A 15,638-nucleotide genomic window follows, 5' to 3' on the forward strand; every position below is an offset into this window, starting at 1 on the left:
GAGTTTCCATGCATTTCCAAGCCTTTTAGTAGACATTAAAGCAAGGGCAGGTAGATACACACTGACCTCTAAATCTATTTTTTGAATTAAATTGAAGAATCCCAGGTAGGCTTAACAGAGGTGTGATATTGCAAAAATAGACAGGGTCTATTTTTTTTTTGGAAAGGCTAACAAAGGAAGCACCTTGTCTCTACGGAAATACATGATGATGTAATGTTTCCTGGAAGCACCCAGGACCCTCAACAAAGGTATGAAAGTAAATTGTAGAGTGTCTTCTTCCACCAAGTGTGTTCCTGGGTCACCTCAAGCCCCCTTCAGAATCGGGGCTCCCCGAAGAGTCTCGCACCCAGTTATCCTACGGAATAATGCTCCAGGTGAACGCGTATGTGGAGTCCGTCTGGGTGACTTACAGACCTAAGTTTCCGTTTCCAGTTTGCTGCTGCTCTCGTGGACTGCTTGAGTCTTTCTCCAGGAGGAGGCGGTACCTTTCCCCTTTGTTCATGCTCACAGGCTTCCATGCCCTGCTTGACAAGGGCAGCCAAGGGAGAAGCTTGGACATGTCTGTGCGGTTTCCTTAGATCGGTTCAGCTGTGCAATGGAGCTGACATTGACACATTCCTTTGTCCACAGCACTTAGTGGGCACCTAGGGCCAGACGCCTTTTGAGATGCTGGCTGTATGCCGGTAAAAACAACAAGCCAAATATCTGCCTTGCTGTGGATTATTTTGTGGCGGGGAACAGGAAAAGAGCCCTGTAAACGTTGGACTACATCAACGGGTGCTATGAAGAAAATAAAGCTGAGCACTGGGCTAGAAGGCACAGGAACGGTGTGGCAGGCCAAATAACAGACCCAAAGGTGATCTGTCTTTAATCCCCTCAGTCTGGGAATGTTACCTTTGATGATGTCTACTATAAATTGTGATGTGAGAGGGTTGGAGAGGACCTGAGTTCAGTTCCCAGCATCTACATTGGGCAACTCGTGTCTGCCTTCTACTGGTCTCATCAGGCACCTGCATGCATGCACATGTACACACTTACACATATGAACATAAACAAAACATAAATATTAAAATAGTTTTGACAGGATCAGATTGGTAAAAATAGTTATAAACCAAAATATGATAGCCTAGAAAATTTCTAGATAAAGATAAAAAAAAGGAAGAAAACAGCTTTGATTTTTAGTGTGAAATTAGGAAGAATGAGAGAAGCAACATGGGGAGTTTCTGAGAGTGCAGACGTGAAAGCCCATCCTTTTACGGAGCCTGGCGATGTACCTGCTCCAGTGCCGCACCCTTGCGATGGTTCATCTTCGTTGTCACCGCGACTGGACTTGGAATTGCGTAGAAGACATACCTCCCGGCATCTGGAGATGCTGGCTGAGGAAAACACACCCTCAGTGTGAGCGGCAGCATGGGCAAGGGTCTTAGACTGAATAAGAGGAGAAGGAAGCTGAGCATCAGTTGTAATCTCTCTGCTTCCTGACCACAGAGGCAATGCGATCACTGCCTCATGTTCCTGTGGCCACAGCTAGCTCTGCTTCCCGCCGGACGGACCAGTTCCTCAAACCACAGGGCAAGATAAACCCTCAAGAAGCTGTGAGGTGTTTCACCACAGTCAGAGGGAAGGACCTCCTACACCCCAGGGACATACCAGAAACTCGGTCGGCAATGCACGGTGTTAGAGGTGGGGCCTTCACAAGGTGAGAGAACAGATAGCTGCTGTTACTGACGGAGTGGGTTGGTTGTCATGGTAGTGGGCTCCTGAGAAGAGAACCTAAGGGCCCCACTCGCCTCCTCCCTCTCCCTCTCCTGTGTCCTTGCTCCTGTTGTGTTTGCTGTCCGCCATTCGTTATGAAGGTTCTCATCAGGCCTGAGCCCTTTGGCTTTGACTTCTCCACTTCTAGTATTGTTAGAAGTAAATCTCTGTTCTTTATAAGTTCCCAGATCTGGCGCTGGGCATGATGGTGCCAGCCTACAATCCCAGGAATGGGGGAGCTGAGGGTAGAGAATTACAAATGCCATGCCAGTCTAGACTATATAGCAAGGCCCTGTCTCCTCAAAACCAAACCAAAACCAACCAAACAAACAAACAAAAAAAAATTACCTACTCTGGAGAAAGCTGTTCTAACAGCACACTACATGGGGACACACAAACTGTTACATATCTGGGTGAGTCGTCCTCAGGCAAGGGGGCTTGATCCTGCCGTCTGTCAGTGGGAGTTCACTTAACTTCATCTTCTGATTAGAGAAAGCCACTTTCTTTTCTGGTGTGTACATCCAAAGGGAACCATGTGTGTATCGCTGTTTGGAGACAGGGTCTGGAAGTCACCATGTAGTCAAGGGTGATCTATATTTTCTCAGTGCTGAGATCACAGGCTCATCACCAATCTTTATGACTGGCAGTAGGCCTGCCGTTTGGGAACTTTGGAAGTTCCTCACCACCTGGAGCCTAGATGATCGGTTTAACTTCCTTCGATGGGTACAGTTGCACAAGGTAACTCTTGTCCTAGCATAAGACGGTCATTGTAGGCGAACTTGGAAAAAGGCACTATAGCTTTAAGAAAGAATTAAACAGGCCTCAAGTAGACATAAGTTCTCCATTGCAAGTTCCCTGGGGTGAATGCCTTAGCTAAAGGATAGTCTGGGGTGGGGAGGTTTTTCCTTTTTGCCCCAGAAAGAATCAAAATATTGTTTCTGGTTTTTAGTTTGTACTTGCTGGCACACACAGCGATCCTGGATTATCTGGGCACGGTCACCTGTGCCTTTATAAGTTGATTCAGGGAAATCCACACAGCAAAGTGACACTGAGGTTGGACACCATACTTTGCAGATGGTGGAAGGGGCCATGAGCCAAGGATGCGAGGACACAGCTACAGATGGGATGAGGCAGGGAAACAGGTTCTCCCTGGAGGAAGATGGCTGACCCCTCAGATACCGTGATTTTATCTCACTGAAGTTTTGGGCTTTTGAAGGGATAAGCGGAGTTGGTAAGCCTGCAAGGTGCTGATATTTTGTTCCAACAGTTCTGGAAGCTGTGGTGTGAGAATGGCGGAGCCAAATCAAAATTGGAATGCAGGCAAAGCCGAATGAAGCCTGAGAGGAATGGCAGGGCGTCATCTGGGCAGACAGGACGGCCACTCCAAAGACACTTGTGGAAGCAGTTTGTGTCGGGTCAGGGCTGAGTCCAGCAGGGCTGAGTACAGCAGGGCTGAGTCCAGCAGGGCTGAGTCCAGCAGGGCTGAGTCCAGCAGGCATTCGTGATGCCTCAAAGTGGCTGGCGCAGTCAGTTCATTCTGTGGCATTGATTTGGATGCTATTAAAATCCCAAGGGAGGTTTAGGGATGGAGCTCAGCTGGTAGAGTGCTTGCCAAGTATTCACAAACTCCTGGTCCAATCCCCAGCATCCTATGAGTGGGCTATGGTGGCATATACCTGCAATCCTAGTCTTAGGAGGTAGGGCCGGAAGATCGGAAGTCCAAGGCCATCCTTAGCTCCAAAATGAATTTGTGGCCAGTCTAGGTGAAGTGGAACCTTATCTGCCATCTGAAACACACACACACACACACACACACACACACACACACACACACACACACACACACACACAGAGAGAGAGAGAGAGAGAGAGAGAGAGAGAGAGAGAGAGAGAGAAAGAGAGAGAGGCAAGGAAGTCATTTGCTGCCTGGTACAGTCTGGCCTTAGTTACCTTTAAAGGTGTCAAGCTGATTAAGGGGAGGAACAAGGGGGAAGCTGGAGAGGGGGCAGCTGTTTCGGATCAGGCAGCAGAGCGCCCCCTCCCCCGCGCGCAGACTGTCTTCCTCTGCAGGAAACCTGCAGACTTCCTTCCTACCAACTGCTTTCTGCTTCTTTCAGCAAATAGACTCTGGGAACTGGGTATGCAACAGAAAAGTGGTTCCTGTAGCAGAGCTGACATCCAATCTCTGCCCAGGCCTGGAGGCCTCTAGGGGCTTTGCCCTTCCTATGCAGGATTCATGTCTTCATGCTGCTGCAGCTATTTTTAGAACACCGGAGACGAGCACTCTGATCTTTTCCACAGAAGCCATCAAGATCCTTTCCACCTAAGATGTTCACCTAGGAAAGGCAGGGACTCACTTTTATTGTTTTTGTTCTTTGTGTTTTAGTGCTGGGGACAGAACTTAGGGCCTTGTATGTGCTCAGAAAGCACCGTCACTGAATTAGATCCTTAGCCTTTCTTTTCTTTTCTTTTCCTTCCTTCCTTCCTTCCTTCCTTCCTTCCTTCCTTCCTTCCTTCCTTCCTTCCTCTCTCTTTCCTTTTTTTTTGATATGTGTGTGTGTTTTGTTTGTTTGTTGCGGGGGGGGGGGGAGAGTCTTGCTTTACAACCCAAGCTGGCTTCAAATCTAAGATCCTCCTGCCTCAGACTCTTGAGTGCCACCATTCCTAGTCTCTTGGTCTGGTTCCTATTGTAATGAGATACCTGAGATTGAGACTCTTATAAGGGAAGAGGCTGATTTTGGCTCACCATCCTGGAAGTTGGGAACTTCAAGGGGCCTTTTAGTATTTCCTATTGTGGAAGACTTCAAGAGGAAATGCAGACATGTATGAAAGAGAAAATGAGAGAGGCATCCTTACTTTATAACAACCTGCTCTCACATGAACTAACTCTGTCCTGTAAGAAAGGCCTTAGCCTCTCTCTTAACAGCCCAGTCACTCTTAAAGCCTCCTATCCAAGGTTTCCCCATCTCCCTTCCACCACGCCTCTCCATGCAGGAACCGGACCTGGCGGTCAGGGCATCTTTTAGAGGGGCATGCCATCTTCAGTCACACCAGACTTGCTTCATTGTGTCGGGGCTTCTGTGGAGGAGTTCCTTCCTCAACCTCAACAGATTCTTAGTTGGGTCAGATGTCTGTAACCAAAGCTGGATTAACCAGAGGAAAAGATGGCATTGCACACACACCCCATCTCACATACTGGTGGGAGACCCCTGAGGGTCTCAACAAGGTGGCTTCCAACTCCAGCCCATTCAGTATCTGCAATAAACAACAGGGAATTTCAAATTTTTATCATTAGTTTCCCACTGTGTTGGAGACCTAACTAACCCAGGACTTCCTGAGCATTCAGGCTACCACAAACTGTACCCTCAGCACAAAAGGTGATGAGACAAGGTAAAAGACCCTCTAGGGGTGGCAACTTGCGAAGGGTGTTAGCAGACCATAAAGGGCAGCTAGTAAAGCTTATTGAGGGTTTGATTTGGTACCATCTCCAGGCTCCTGGGGCCTCAAGCTGTCCTCAGTGCCTTTGCTCTCCCTGGTAGTGGGAATCTTCTGTCTTGTAAATGTTTCTCCTGCTTTGAGGCTGAGCAGGACAGAGGGCCTTTCTGCAGCTACTCCTTAGTGGCCCTCAGCCCAGCAATCCTTTGTATTAAAAGCCACCTATTCAATGGGTGCCTCCCACTGCTTCCTCTTGTTCACCAGCTGGGAGAGCCACGGAGGCAGGCTTGTGTAGGATGTTACACCCAGGGGCTTGTCCTTTATCCAGGTCTGTGCAGGATGTGCCTTCTGCATTCTCTCCTGGAACATCTCTGGGGGTCCCGTAATCTGCCTCAGGCTCAGTCAGAGGCAGCAGTTACTACGGAATAGTTACAGGAAATCCACTCTGGTGAATTCTCCTTTCTCCTCTCCCAATCCCTTTTTTCCAGTTTTACAACAACCAGACATTCAGAAATCATTAACAAGGATTTTAAAATTTTGTGGTAACTAACCTAAGAGGTATTTCCAATGATACACTATAATTAAAAGACACTTGCTATCCTCTCTCACTCGGGGAAAACCAGCATGGACTACTTCTGTCTGGGTCATGAAGAAACTTGGTGCCTGCCTGCACAATGGCAGGTGTTTTATACTGATTCAATATTTGTGGGATGTACTGACTAGTACTGCCTGGGCAGTCTTGGGGCTCCTTGCCTAGCAAAGTGGTATGTGGGTATCCTCAGATAGGCAGGGTCTCCAGAGACAGTTTTCATCCCCCAGCTGCTTACCCAGTTAGCCATGTAACTCAAAATAAAGACCTGGCTTTTCAAGAAGAGAAAATAAATCTCCCAAGGCCGTCCAGTGGGCCCTTAGCCAGGTCTGGCTCTATACTGCTCCAGCAAAACTGTCAAAAGTTGGAACAGTCTGCACTAGGCTTAGATCACTTGGCCATTTGGCTGGTTGCTGGACCGTATCTCCCTACCTCTGACACTGTACAGGGTGAAGCCCCCAACTCTAAGCTTGCATTTCAAAGGCCCGAGTACAGAGTACTTAACTAGTACAAAGGCTCAAGAATCCTAGCCCAAGTCCCTGCCATTTCCTGCCACCCTGCAGCATCAAGGCTGGCACTGTTTCCTTATTGAGAAAAAAATGCAGGTAGTAGCTACTGAATGGGGGTGGTGGTGGGGAACAAGGTATTTTCTTCAGGGATGGGGAGAAAGGGAATAGTTTAGGGCTATGATCCTCCAGTACAGTTCCTCATATCATTATGACCCCCCCCAACCATAAAATTATTTCATTGCCACTTCATAACTGTAATCTTGCTATTGTTATGCTTCATAATGTAAATATCTGATATGCAGAATAGCTGATATGTTACCCTTAGAGGGGTTGAGATCCACGGTGGGAACTGGTTTAGGACCTTATTTAACCAAGGAGAGCGACGATCACACATGTGATGAAGGAGACTCTTGGAGTTACGAATTCTGCTGGAGAAGCTCTTGCAAAAATGCTGTAATCAACTCCAGGGACCCTGAGGCATCAGCGCTGCACACTCATTAACCACAGCATTTTACAGTTCACACTTACTTTGCTGGGCCCAGCACGTGATGTCCCCCTCCCCAGCTGCAGTGGTTAAGGGTGAAGCTGGGTAGCGCTTCCCCTGTTCCCATCACCTGCCATGCAGCAGGCTGGCCCTCCAGTTAGCCCTCTACCGTTTCCAAGGCCCAGTTGTGTCATTTGTAAAATAAGAGCCGGAGAGTCTGTTTCCAAGGGCTGTTGAGGGGGTGAAATGAGATGTGTATGAGAGGGTTTTTGTTTTGTTTTGGGAGACAGGGTTTCTCTGTGTATTCCTGGTTGTCTTAGAGCTCACTGTGTAGCATCAGGCTGGCTTCGAACTCACAGAGAGCGGCCTGCCTCTGTCTCCAGAGTGCTGGCATTAAAGGTGTGTGCCATCACTGCCCAGCAGTGAGAAGGGTTTATCATCACACCGAACACAAAATGAAGTCACCCTGAGGGTTTAAGCATTTCTATAAAACGTGCAGGTGGAACTGGAAGGTCTTGCTGCATATTCTTCTACCACCATGCTGGACACAAGATGCAGAGATGCTCCATCCATGCCTGCTAGAAGGAAAGTTCTACAGTCTGAGCTGTACTTAGGAAGAGCACAGGGTCTGCGTGTAGACCACATAGCAGCGACTCCACAGTGAGAGGCAAGGTATGATCCAAACAGTGTGTCTACTCCATGGAGTGACACACCTCTGTTCTCTCCCAACACAAACAGGCCTTCAAATATTGACAGGTTCTAAAGTTCATGTGGTCAAACAGAGGATTGATTCTAGATAAGTTTTACAAATCAAATTAAAACAAGACAGAATCGCTGTAGGGACTATGGAAACGGAGGTGTTAAAACTCACTTTCTGCAAAGAAACTATAAACATAAAGAGTGACTAGGGATGGAGGAGGTGACGTTCTAAACACAAATCTAAAGGCAACACCAGAAAGGAAAGGATGGGCAGGTTTTAGCACATAAAACCAAATTTTTCTCACTTCAAAAATCTGGTTACTGAGTGTGGTGGGTATGCCTGTAATCAGGTTTGAGTTTGGCTACAGAGTGGGACCTTGCCAACACCCCCGCCCCCCCCAACAAGAACAGTCCAGGGAAAGACATTTTTCACATACCTGACAGCTTAACACCTTTAAGCATGAACCCCAAACAACAAAACGAACTTCCCAACCTTGAAACTGGGCAAAGGACAAATTCTCAAAAGTCATAGAATAAACTGGTAAAAAAAAAAAAATCACCTGAAACAGTTCAGCAAACCAGCAAGCCAAGAAACAAACCTAAAACAAAGCAATTAAAATTGGGAAAATAGCTCATGTTGTCAAGGAAATGGGAAAACGGTTATTTCTCAGGGGTAACATGGATGATCATTTAAAAATATATAACTTGTCTTTGACCATCTGTTTCCACCTCCAAAAGTTTGATATGGAGGATGTCCAAAGAAGCAATAATCTATAGGGATACAAATTTTGTAATCTATTTATGCAGCCATCAAAATATATGAAAGAATATATAAAAGAGCAATGAAATGGCAGAAGACTTACAATATCTTACAGTTGCAAGGGATTACCTCAGGCAACCCTAACATAAAATGCTACTCTGCACATCAGAGTATGTCACAACATTGGATGTAACTGGCTCTAGGAGGCTAAGACATGAGAGGGTTAGATGGCCCTCTATTCCTACGTGTGAGACAGATTTTAAAAGTGTTTTTAAAATAATTGTACAATTCAAAACTTGTTTTTGTTGAAAGCATGAAAGGACACGAAATCGCACAGGTCTGGAAGCTCCAAGATGGGGTTCCTTTAAAGCCAAGGCCACCTGCTAGTGGATGAGTCATCAGCACAGGCTTGCACCTGCCCCCGCAGACGCCACACTGGCTGCCGTGCGTTTCCAAGTGTAAATGACCCACTTGTGCTAACAGCCACCTGGGCCTCGCCTGCAGCTCTAGAGCGCGGGCAACTCCGGATCTTAGTTGTGGGAATAGAGGGCTTTGTAGAGTTCACAGTCGCGGGCCATTCATTCTCCGTCCAGGTGCGTGCGGGGTGCACTCTGCGGCCCTGGTGAGCCGGTGCCCCGCAGCAGCCCCAAGCTGGAGCGGCCTGGGCAAAGCTCCGGGCTCGACGCCAGGGGAGCCGTCGGCGCCCGGACCAGTTCTCTCAGGCTCTGAGGCTCTGAGTCTTTAAAAAGCCAGTGCAGGTGGGTCAGATGCAGTGACCACAGCCTGGCCACGAGGTGGCCCAGCCAGGGGCGAGCGTCCTTTGCAGAGACACTGTGTTGAGAAACTGGAGCACCGGCCGGTGCCAAAATTCGAGCTGGTGGCTGCCATGGCAACGGAGCCGGGGGCCCACCCCGGCCGTGCGCCCAAGCCGGAGAGAAGTGCGGGTGACCTGGCCCGCCCCGCCCCCAGGCCGCGGCCGCCTAGCCGAGACTGACCCTCCGCAGCTCCTGTAGTCACGTGGCGCTGGGAACCCGGAGGGGGGAGGTTGGGGACGGGCCTGGCAGTTGTGAACTCGAACCTGCCGCTGTCGCCACGGCGGGGTGGGGAGCGGGCCGCAGAGGCCGGCCTGGGGCTTCATGGATGGGCGCCGCGTCCCCGCAGGGCACACGGGAAAGGTATGGCCCGAGCAGGGGCGCGGGGGCCACCGAGGGCGCGCGGGGGCAGCTCCACCTGCGGGGCGCGTGACCGTGAGTGTGTGCAGTTGTGGGGTTCGCGCGCGCGCGGTGTGTGTGTGGGGGGGCGGAGTGCTGCGGCGCAGGGCGAGCGCACCTGCGCACAGGCTCCGCGGGCTGCGCTGTGCGTGGGACCCGAGATGGCCCGCTCCCCTCGTAGCAGCCGGTCCAGCGTGCCAACGAACGAGGACAGAGGACACGCACCAATACAAAAGAGGGGTGTGGGCCTACTGCCACCCGAGGCTGTCCTAGATCCCCAAGGGGATCCCGGCCGGGTCCTGGGCACACTGTCGCACCCTGCGAAGACCTTCGGGGAAACAGGCCTGGAATTTCTGTTGCGAGAAGAGTGGGGGGAAGGGGAGCCGGCAGGGATTCCAGAGTTCCTGCCTAGGTCGGCCCTTGGCTACCGAGGAAGATCTTTGCCACAGATCAAGAATTCTTCTGTGACCCTACTTGGCGATGAGGTGGCCCCCAAAGGCAGCACTGTGCTTCCTAGTGAAGGGCCATATCCATGCTTTAGTCCCGTGTCCGTTAGGGCATTCTGCCAGACCGAGGTGTGGAGCTTAAGGCTGAAGCCTGTGGCTTTGAATGGGGGTTGGACTAGGTGACCACACAAAGCGCCCCTGGCAGAGCGCAGAGCCTCACATAGGTTTTCTCTCCCTTCCCCAGGTAAGGCTGACCTCTCTGCAGTTAGAGGTCTGAGCTCTGCCATGGGGATAGGGATGTCTTTATTGCTCCAGTTTTCTCTGACATCCGGGGGCTACCGGAGTGTGGGCGGAAGTAGGCGCTGCAGAAGTATCCCCAGGAACATCCCCAGAAGGAGCTGGAAAAAGCCTCATCCCCAGCTCTGCAGTCTCCAGGGTAGAGTTTGGCCTTTCGTGTGTCCTCATACCAACCCCCAACTCCAGTGCCCAGGTCTCCCTTGATGGCAGGACAGGAGCTTAGTGGTCAAGGAATCCATTCTGTATCATGGAGTCCCTGGGTTCAGCCAGTGGGGGTGGGTAGTCCCCCAGAAGAGATTCAGGAGGTTGTGCCTGGACAGATCCTGTGAGCAGACATGGAAGGTCCCTGGGGAGTCTCACTGCCACTCCAGAACTCACTCTGTGTAGGAGGCTCTCAGGAATCTGGGCTCCCCTCCTGTGGTATAGCTGAACATGGGGCAGCCCTTGGCCAGGTTTGGGCAGGACCAGGCAAGGGACTGAGATCACAATCTCGTCTTCCCTCCTCTTTCCTTACCCCAACAATCCCTAGCACCCCTAGGAGATGCTGAGCCAGGGATTCCCCCTACTGCCTGCGCAGCAAACTGTGGGTGTTCCTTGGATTGAGAAGCACTTTCCTTCCCCCAGTGTCCCAATCGCAATTGCTTAGGTGTGGGTGACAAGGGCTGACAGGACAAATGTGGGCCGTCTGGACAGGTGGTGGCCTGGCATTAGTCTGTGCTAGGAGAGGCACCTTGCTCTCTTTCTGTTCTGAAGAAGTGCTGTTCCCACTTGCCCTCCAGGCTCAAAGCTGAGGTGTGTGTGGTGGGGGAGCTGAAAGTACCTTCCTCAAGGCTTTAGTCAGATGGTTTTTGAGATGTTTGCACACCTCCATGCTAAGAGGAACACACTGGCCTGAGGGTTCACAAGACCTGTCCCCCGGCCTGGGTCTGCTAATGATTGACATTGTCACCTCAGGCAAGTACTCCCACCATTTGAAGTGCCACACTTGCTTCATGTGTCAAGCAGGGAGCTCTGATGTGGCAGAAGGAAGTGGTTGTCACGCAATAGCCCAGGCACAGTAGGGAGATGAAGAATATTTCTGTAAGTCCTTCCTGACACTAGGCTAGATACCATGTGAGAACCCCAGGAGTGTCAGCATGCCTCCCTCTGGAAGTTTCCAGGGCAATAACGATAGAAAAAAAAGAAGATTCTTTGAAATGTTATTTAGAAACTCAAAGACCAATATATAGACTAGAATGGTGCTAGCAGTTCCTAGAGGGAAGCTTTCTTCTTCCTTGGGGTTAGAAGGGAGAAACTGGGCTTAGTTCCTGCAGTGACTGTGATTTTCCACCCTCAGCAGAGGAAGAACCGATGCTGGAACGGCGCTGCAGGGGCACCATGGCCATGGGCCCAGCCCAGCCCAGGCTCCTTTCTGGGCCCTCCCAGGAGTCCTCCCAGCCCAACAGAGGGTTGAGGCACCAGGGCAAGTCAGTAGCTCAGCCAGGAGGCCAAGCCCCAGGCAAGGCCCATCGCTGTGCCCACTGTCGCAGGAGCTTCCCGGGCTGGTTAGCCCAGTGGCTTCACACTCGGCGGTGCCAGGCGCGGCTGCCGCTGTCCTGCCAAGAGTGCAACCAGCGCTTTCGCCACGCCCCCTTCTTAGCGCTGCACCTTCAGGTTCATGCCTCTGCCGTCCCTGATCTGGGTTTCACTTGCCACCTCTGTGGGCATAGCTTCCGAGGCTGGGTAGCCCTGGTACTGCACCTGCGGGCTCACTCAGCTGCAAAACGGCCCATCACTTGTCCCGAATGCGACAGACGTTTCTGGCGACAAAAGCAGCTTCGAGCTCATCTGCGGAGGTGCCATGCCCCTGCCCCTGAGGCCAGGCCCTTCATATGTGGCAACTGTGGTTGGAGCTTTGCCCAGTGGGACCAGTTGGTTGTTCACAAGCGGGTGCATGTGGCCGAGGCCCTGGAGGAGGCAGCTGTCAAGGCTCTGGGTCCCCGGCCTCGGGGCCGTCCTGCTGTGACTGCCCCCAGGCCCGGTGGAGATGCCGTGGACCGCCCCTTCCAGTGTGCCTGCTGCGGCAAGCGCTTCCGCCACAAGCCCAACCTGATTGCCCACCGCCGCGTGCACACTGGCGAGCGACCACACCAGTGTCCGGAGTGCGGGAAGCGCTTCACCAACAAGCCCTACCTAACTTCGCACCGGCGCATACACACCGGCGAGAAGCCTTATCCGTGCACCGAGTGTGGCCGCCGTTTCCGCCACAAACCCAACCTATTGTCCCACAGCAAAATCCACAAGCGTTTGGAGATCTCGGCGCAGGCTGCCCCCGGCATTGGAAGTCCTCAGATTTCAACGGAGCCCATGGTGCAACCTGCAATGGGGGCTCTGGGGTCTCCGCGGACCCCGGCCGAGGCATCTGTGCCCATGTACAGCTGCGCCGACTGTGGCCGCAGCTTCCGCCTCGAGCGCTTCCTGAGGCTGCACCAGCGACAGCACACAGGAGAGCGGCCCTTCACCTGCCCTGAGTGCGGCAAGAACTTTGGCAAGAAGACGCACCTGGTGGCTCACTCGCGCGTGCACTCGGGTGAGCGGCCTTTTGCCTGCGAGGAGTGTGGGCGCCGCTTCTCACAGGGCAGCCACCTGGCAGCCCATCGGCGCGACCATGCGCCAGAGAGGCCCTTCGTGTGTCCCGACTGTGGCAAGGCTTTCCGCCACAAGCCCTACCTGGCTGCACACCGGCGCATCCACACTGGCGAGAAGCCCTACGTGTGTCCAGATTGTGGCAAAGCCTTCAGTCAAAAGTCCAACCTGGTGTCGCACCGGCGTATCCACACCGGTGAGCGGCCTTACGCCTGCCCCGACTGTGACCGCAGCTTCAGCCAGAAGTCCAACCTTATCACACACCGAAAGAGCCACATCCGGGATGGCGCCTTCTGCTGTGCTATCTGTGGGCAGACCTTTGACGATGAGGATCGACTCTTGATGCACCAGAAGAAGCACGATGCCTAAGGGGCCGTAGGCCGAGGGAAACAGGCCTGGATGTCTTTGGCAACAGTGTGCCAGTGGGCCCTGTGGGGGTGCCTACATTGACGCTACTGGAGGGACAGGTGGGGATGCCAGAGGGATAGAAGAAGCAGAGTGATCTGGGCTCTGTTTAGGAAGGGAGTTTCCCTAAGTGGTCAGGGAATCCATTTTAGTATGCAGGGACCTGGCTTTGAGCTAGCCGGCCCCCATCTGGTTTTTCTAAGGGTCAATCAGACTACCCTGTACCCTGGAAAAGTAGCAATAGCAGCTCCATCTACCCTTGGAGTCCTCTGCTAGAGGAGCCACCAGCGGAAGGGAGCCACTCCATCCTCTGGTGTTAACGCCTTAAAGTCCCAGTCTTTACTATGAGTTACTTCAGGTCAGTTTTTTGGAAGTCGGTGTGGTATAGTCATTAGTAAATGAATCCTGGGGCAGGGAAAGTGGGCCAGCTGGATACACCTTGGTGAACCTGCTGGCCTTGTTAGACAGCAGGAGAGGTGAAGCTGAGCTTGCTCCTTTCTTTCTTTCTTTCTTTCTTTCTTTCTTTCTTTCTTTCTTTCTTTCTTTCTTTCTTTCTTTCTCCTTCCTTCCTTCCTCTTCTTCCCCTCTCTCCCTCTCCCCCTCTTTTTCTCTTTCTCCCTCTCCCTCTCCCCTTCTCTCCCTCTCCCTCTCCCCCTCCCCCTCCCTCTCAGTATCCTTCCACAATGCCTCCTGCGTAGGTACCAGATGTGGAGAGGCCCCACCCACGGTTGGAAATTCCATCTACTTCTTGCAGGTTATCCTCCCAGGACATCTATTTACTCCTTCACCCGCCTGGCTTTATCTGCCCTCTCTCCCCGGTACAGGGCTTACCTGACTCTCCCCAACTCTTGCTAGAGCATCAGGAGTTGTGGAAAGAATAGTCCACTGGTGCAGGGAAGGTCCTGGGCAGATTTCCAGGTGTGGATGCCAGCCTCCACCATGCACCTGGGTCTACTGTAGGGCGATTCTAATTGTTAAAATCCTTACTTAGAATGATTGGATTCTGTTTTCCTATAATTTCTGCCTACTGGATCTTGTTTTGTTCTGTGGATCGAAACAACAACCATTTACCCTCCTTTTAAAACTAGAGAATAAAGAATTGGTTTTAGAACTAGTAGCTGTCCGTGTTCCTTTCTGTGGGATTCATGGTGATGGGAAGGCATATCACTCTTGTTTCCTGAAGTCAGGCTGGGGGCTTTGACAGCAGCTGAGTACCCTATACTCTCCTCCAGTCCTCGCTGGAGGCAGAGCTAGCCACACTTGAGCGTGAGCAGATTCAGAAGACTGGCAAAAGCACTGGAGAACAGGATGCTTATTTTGGAATCAAAGTCTTAAAATTGGACCCAAGACAGTTATTGTTTTTCTTCCAACGTCAGCCTTCATGTCACATCTCTGAGAGCTTCATTTGAAGGGTGGCGAACCTTACGTGCTTTGGTTACATCTGCAGCTTTGTCCAGGGTCATTGTCATGAAAAAAGGGGTCTATGGGAAAAGAGGTGTTCTGAGCAGCAAAGATAGCTTTCAGCCTACATCCCCCAACCCTGATTACAGATACACACAGACATGATCTCAGCCTTCTCTGGGGTCAGCTCAGAGTCAGTAGGTTCTCAGAGGGGAGAAGGGCTAGTTTGATTTGCCTGGTAGGGCCTCGCCGGTTGGCCAGCTGCAGGTCCATCATTGGTAGCTTCACACACAGCTGAGTACTGTTCTTGTTGGACACCAATGGCCTCTTGCCTGTCATCTCTGCATCAGTCCCTACACTGAGTGCTGCATAAGAATGAACTCTTTTTTTGTGAATGAACTTTGCTGAGAAGTTCTACCTGATAGGCTTCCCAGGATGCTTGCAATAAATTCATGCACACCCTTGCACACGACCCGTTAATGCTGATTACTAGAGACTGACTGAGACTCCCGTCAGTCTGCCCCTGTCCCCTTTTCTCTTCAAGATGTATGTCTGTATGTGTTTGCTTTGATGTATGCCTGGTACTCATGGGGATTAAACCAGAAGATGGCATTAGACCCCCTGGACCTGGAATTATAGATGGATGTGAGCCACCATGTGAATTCTAGGAACCAAACCCAAGTCTTTTGTAAGAGCAGAAAGTGCTCTTAACTGGTCAGTCATCTCCCCAACTCCCCTTTTCATTCTTGACTATCACTACACACGAAACATAAATAGATAGATAAATAAATAAATAAATTTAATACACTACTTTTGGTTATAACATACTGAGATTGGGGAGATGGCTCAGTTTGTAGAACACATGCCTTGTAAGCATGAGAATTGGAGTTTGTGTCCCAGAGACCATGTGGAAAGCTGTGTATGGTGGCTCACAGTTGTGATCCCACAGGTAGTGAGATCCTGCTGTCTTGCTGCTCAACTCAGCCTAGACAACTTGATGAAGTTCAAGGCTAATCACAGAC

The 15,638-nt window shown here is 51.2% G+C and overlaps 1 protein-coding gene across 4 annotated transcripts; it reads left to right on the forward strand.

Annotated features, from left to right (window-relative positions):
* Positions 1-9,122: 9,122 nt before the first annotated feature.
* On the forward strand, positions 9,123-14,329 carry Repin1 (replication initiator 1). Of its 4 annotated transcripts, none has more exons than XM_075955108.1 (3): positions 9,123-9,406; positions 10,133-10,324; positions 11,522-14,329. In XM_075955108.1, exons 2-3 carry the CDS (start codon positions 10,174-10,176, stop codon positions 13,177-13,179), a joined length of 1,809 nt encoding a protein of 602 aa, XP_075811223.1. In that variant the 5' UTR covers positions 9,123-9,406; positions 10,133-10,173; the 3' UTR covers positions 13,180-14,329. The 4 variants fall into 4 exon arrangements, with proteins under 4 accessions (XP_075811223.1, XP_075811224.1, XP_075811225.1 ...); XM_075955107.1 differs by having other exon boundaries at positions 9,309-9,406; positions 11,525-14,329; XM_075955109.1 differs by lacking the exon at positions 10,133-10,324 and having other exon boundaries at positions 9,183-9,406.
* Positions 14,330-15,638: the final 1,309 nt, after the last annotated feature.

Source organism: Microtus pennsylvanicus, chromosome 21 (assembly GCF_037038515.1).
Source record: "Microtus pennsylvanicus isolate mMicPen1 chromosome 21, mMicPen1.hap1, whole genome shotgun sequence".
NCBI classification, from domain to species: domain Eukaryota; kingdom Metazoa; phylum Chordata; class Mammalia; order Rodentia; family Cricetidae; genus Microtus; species Microtus pennsylvanicus.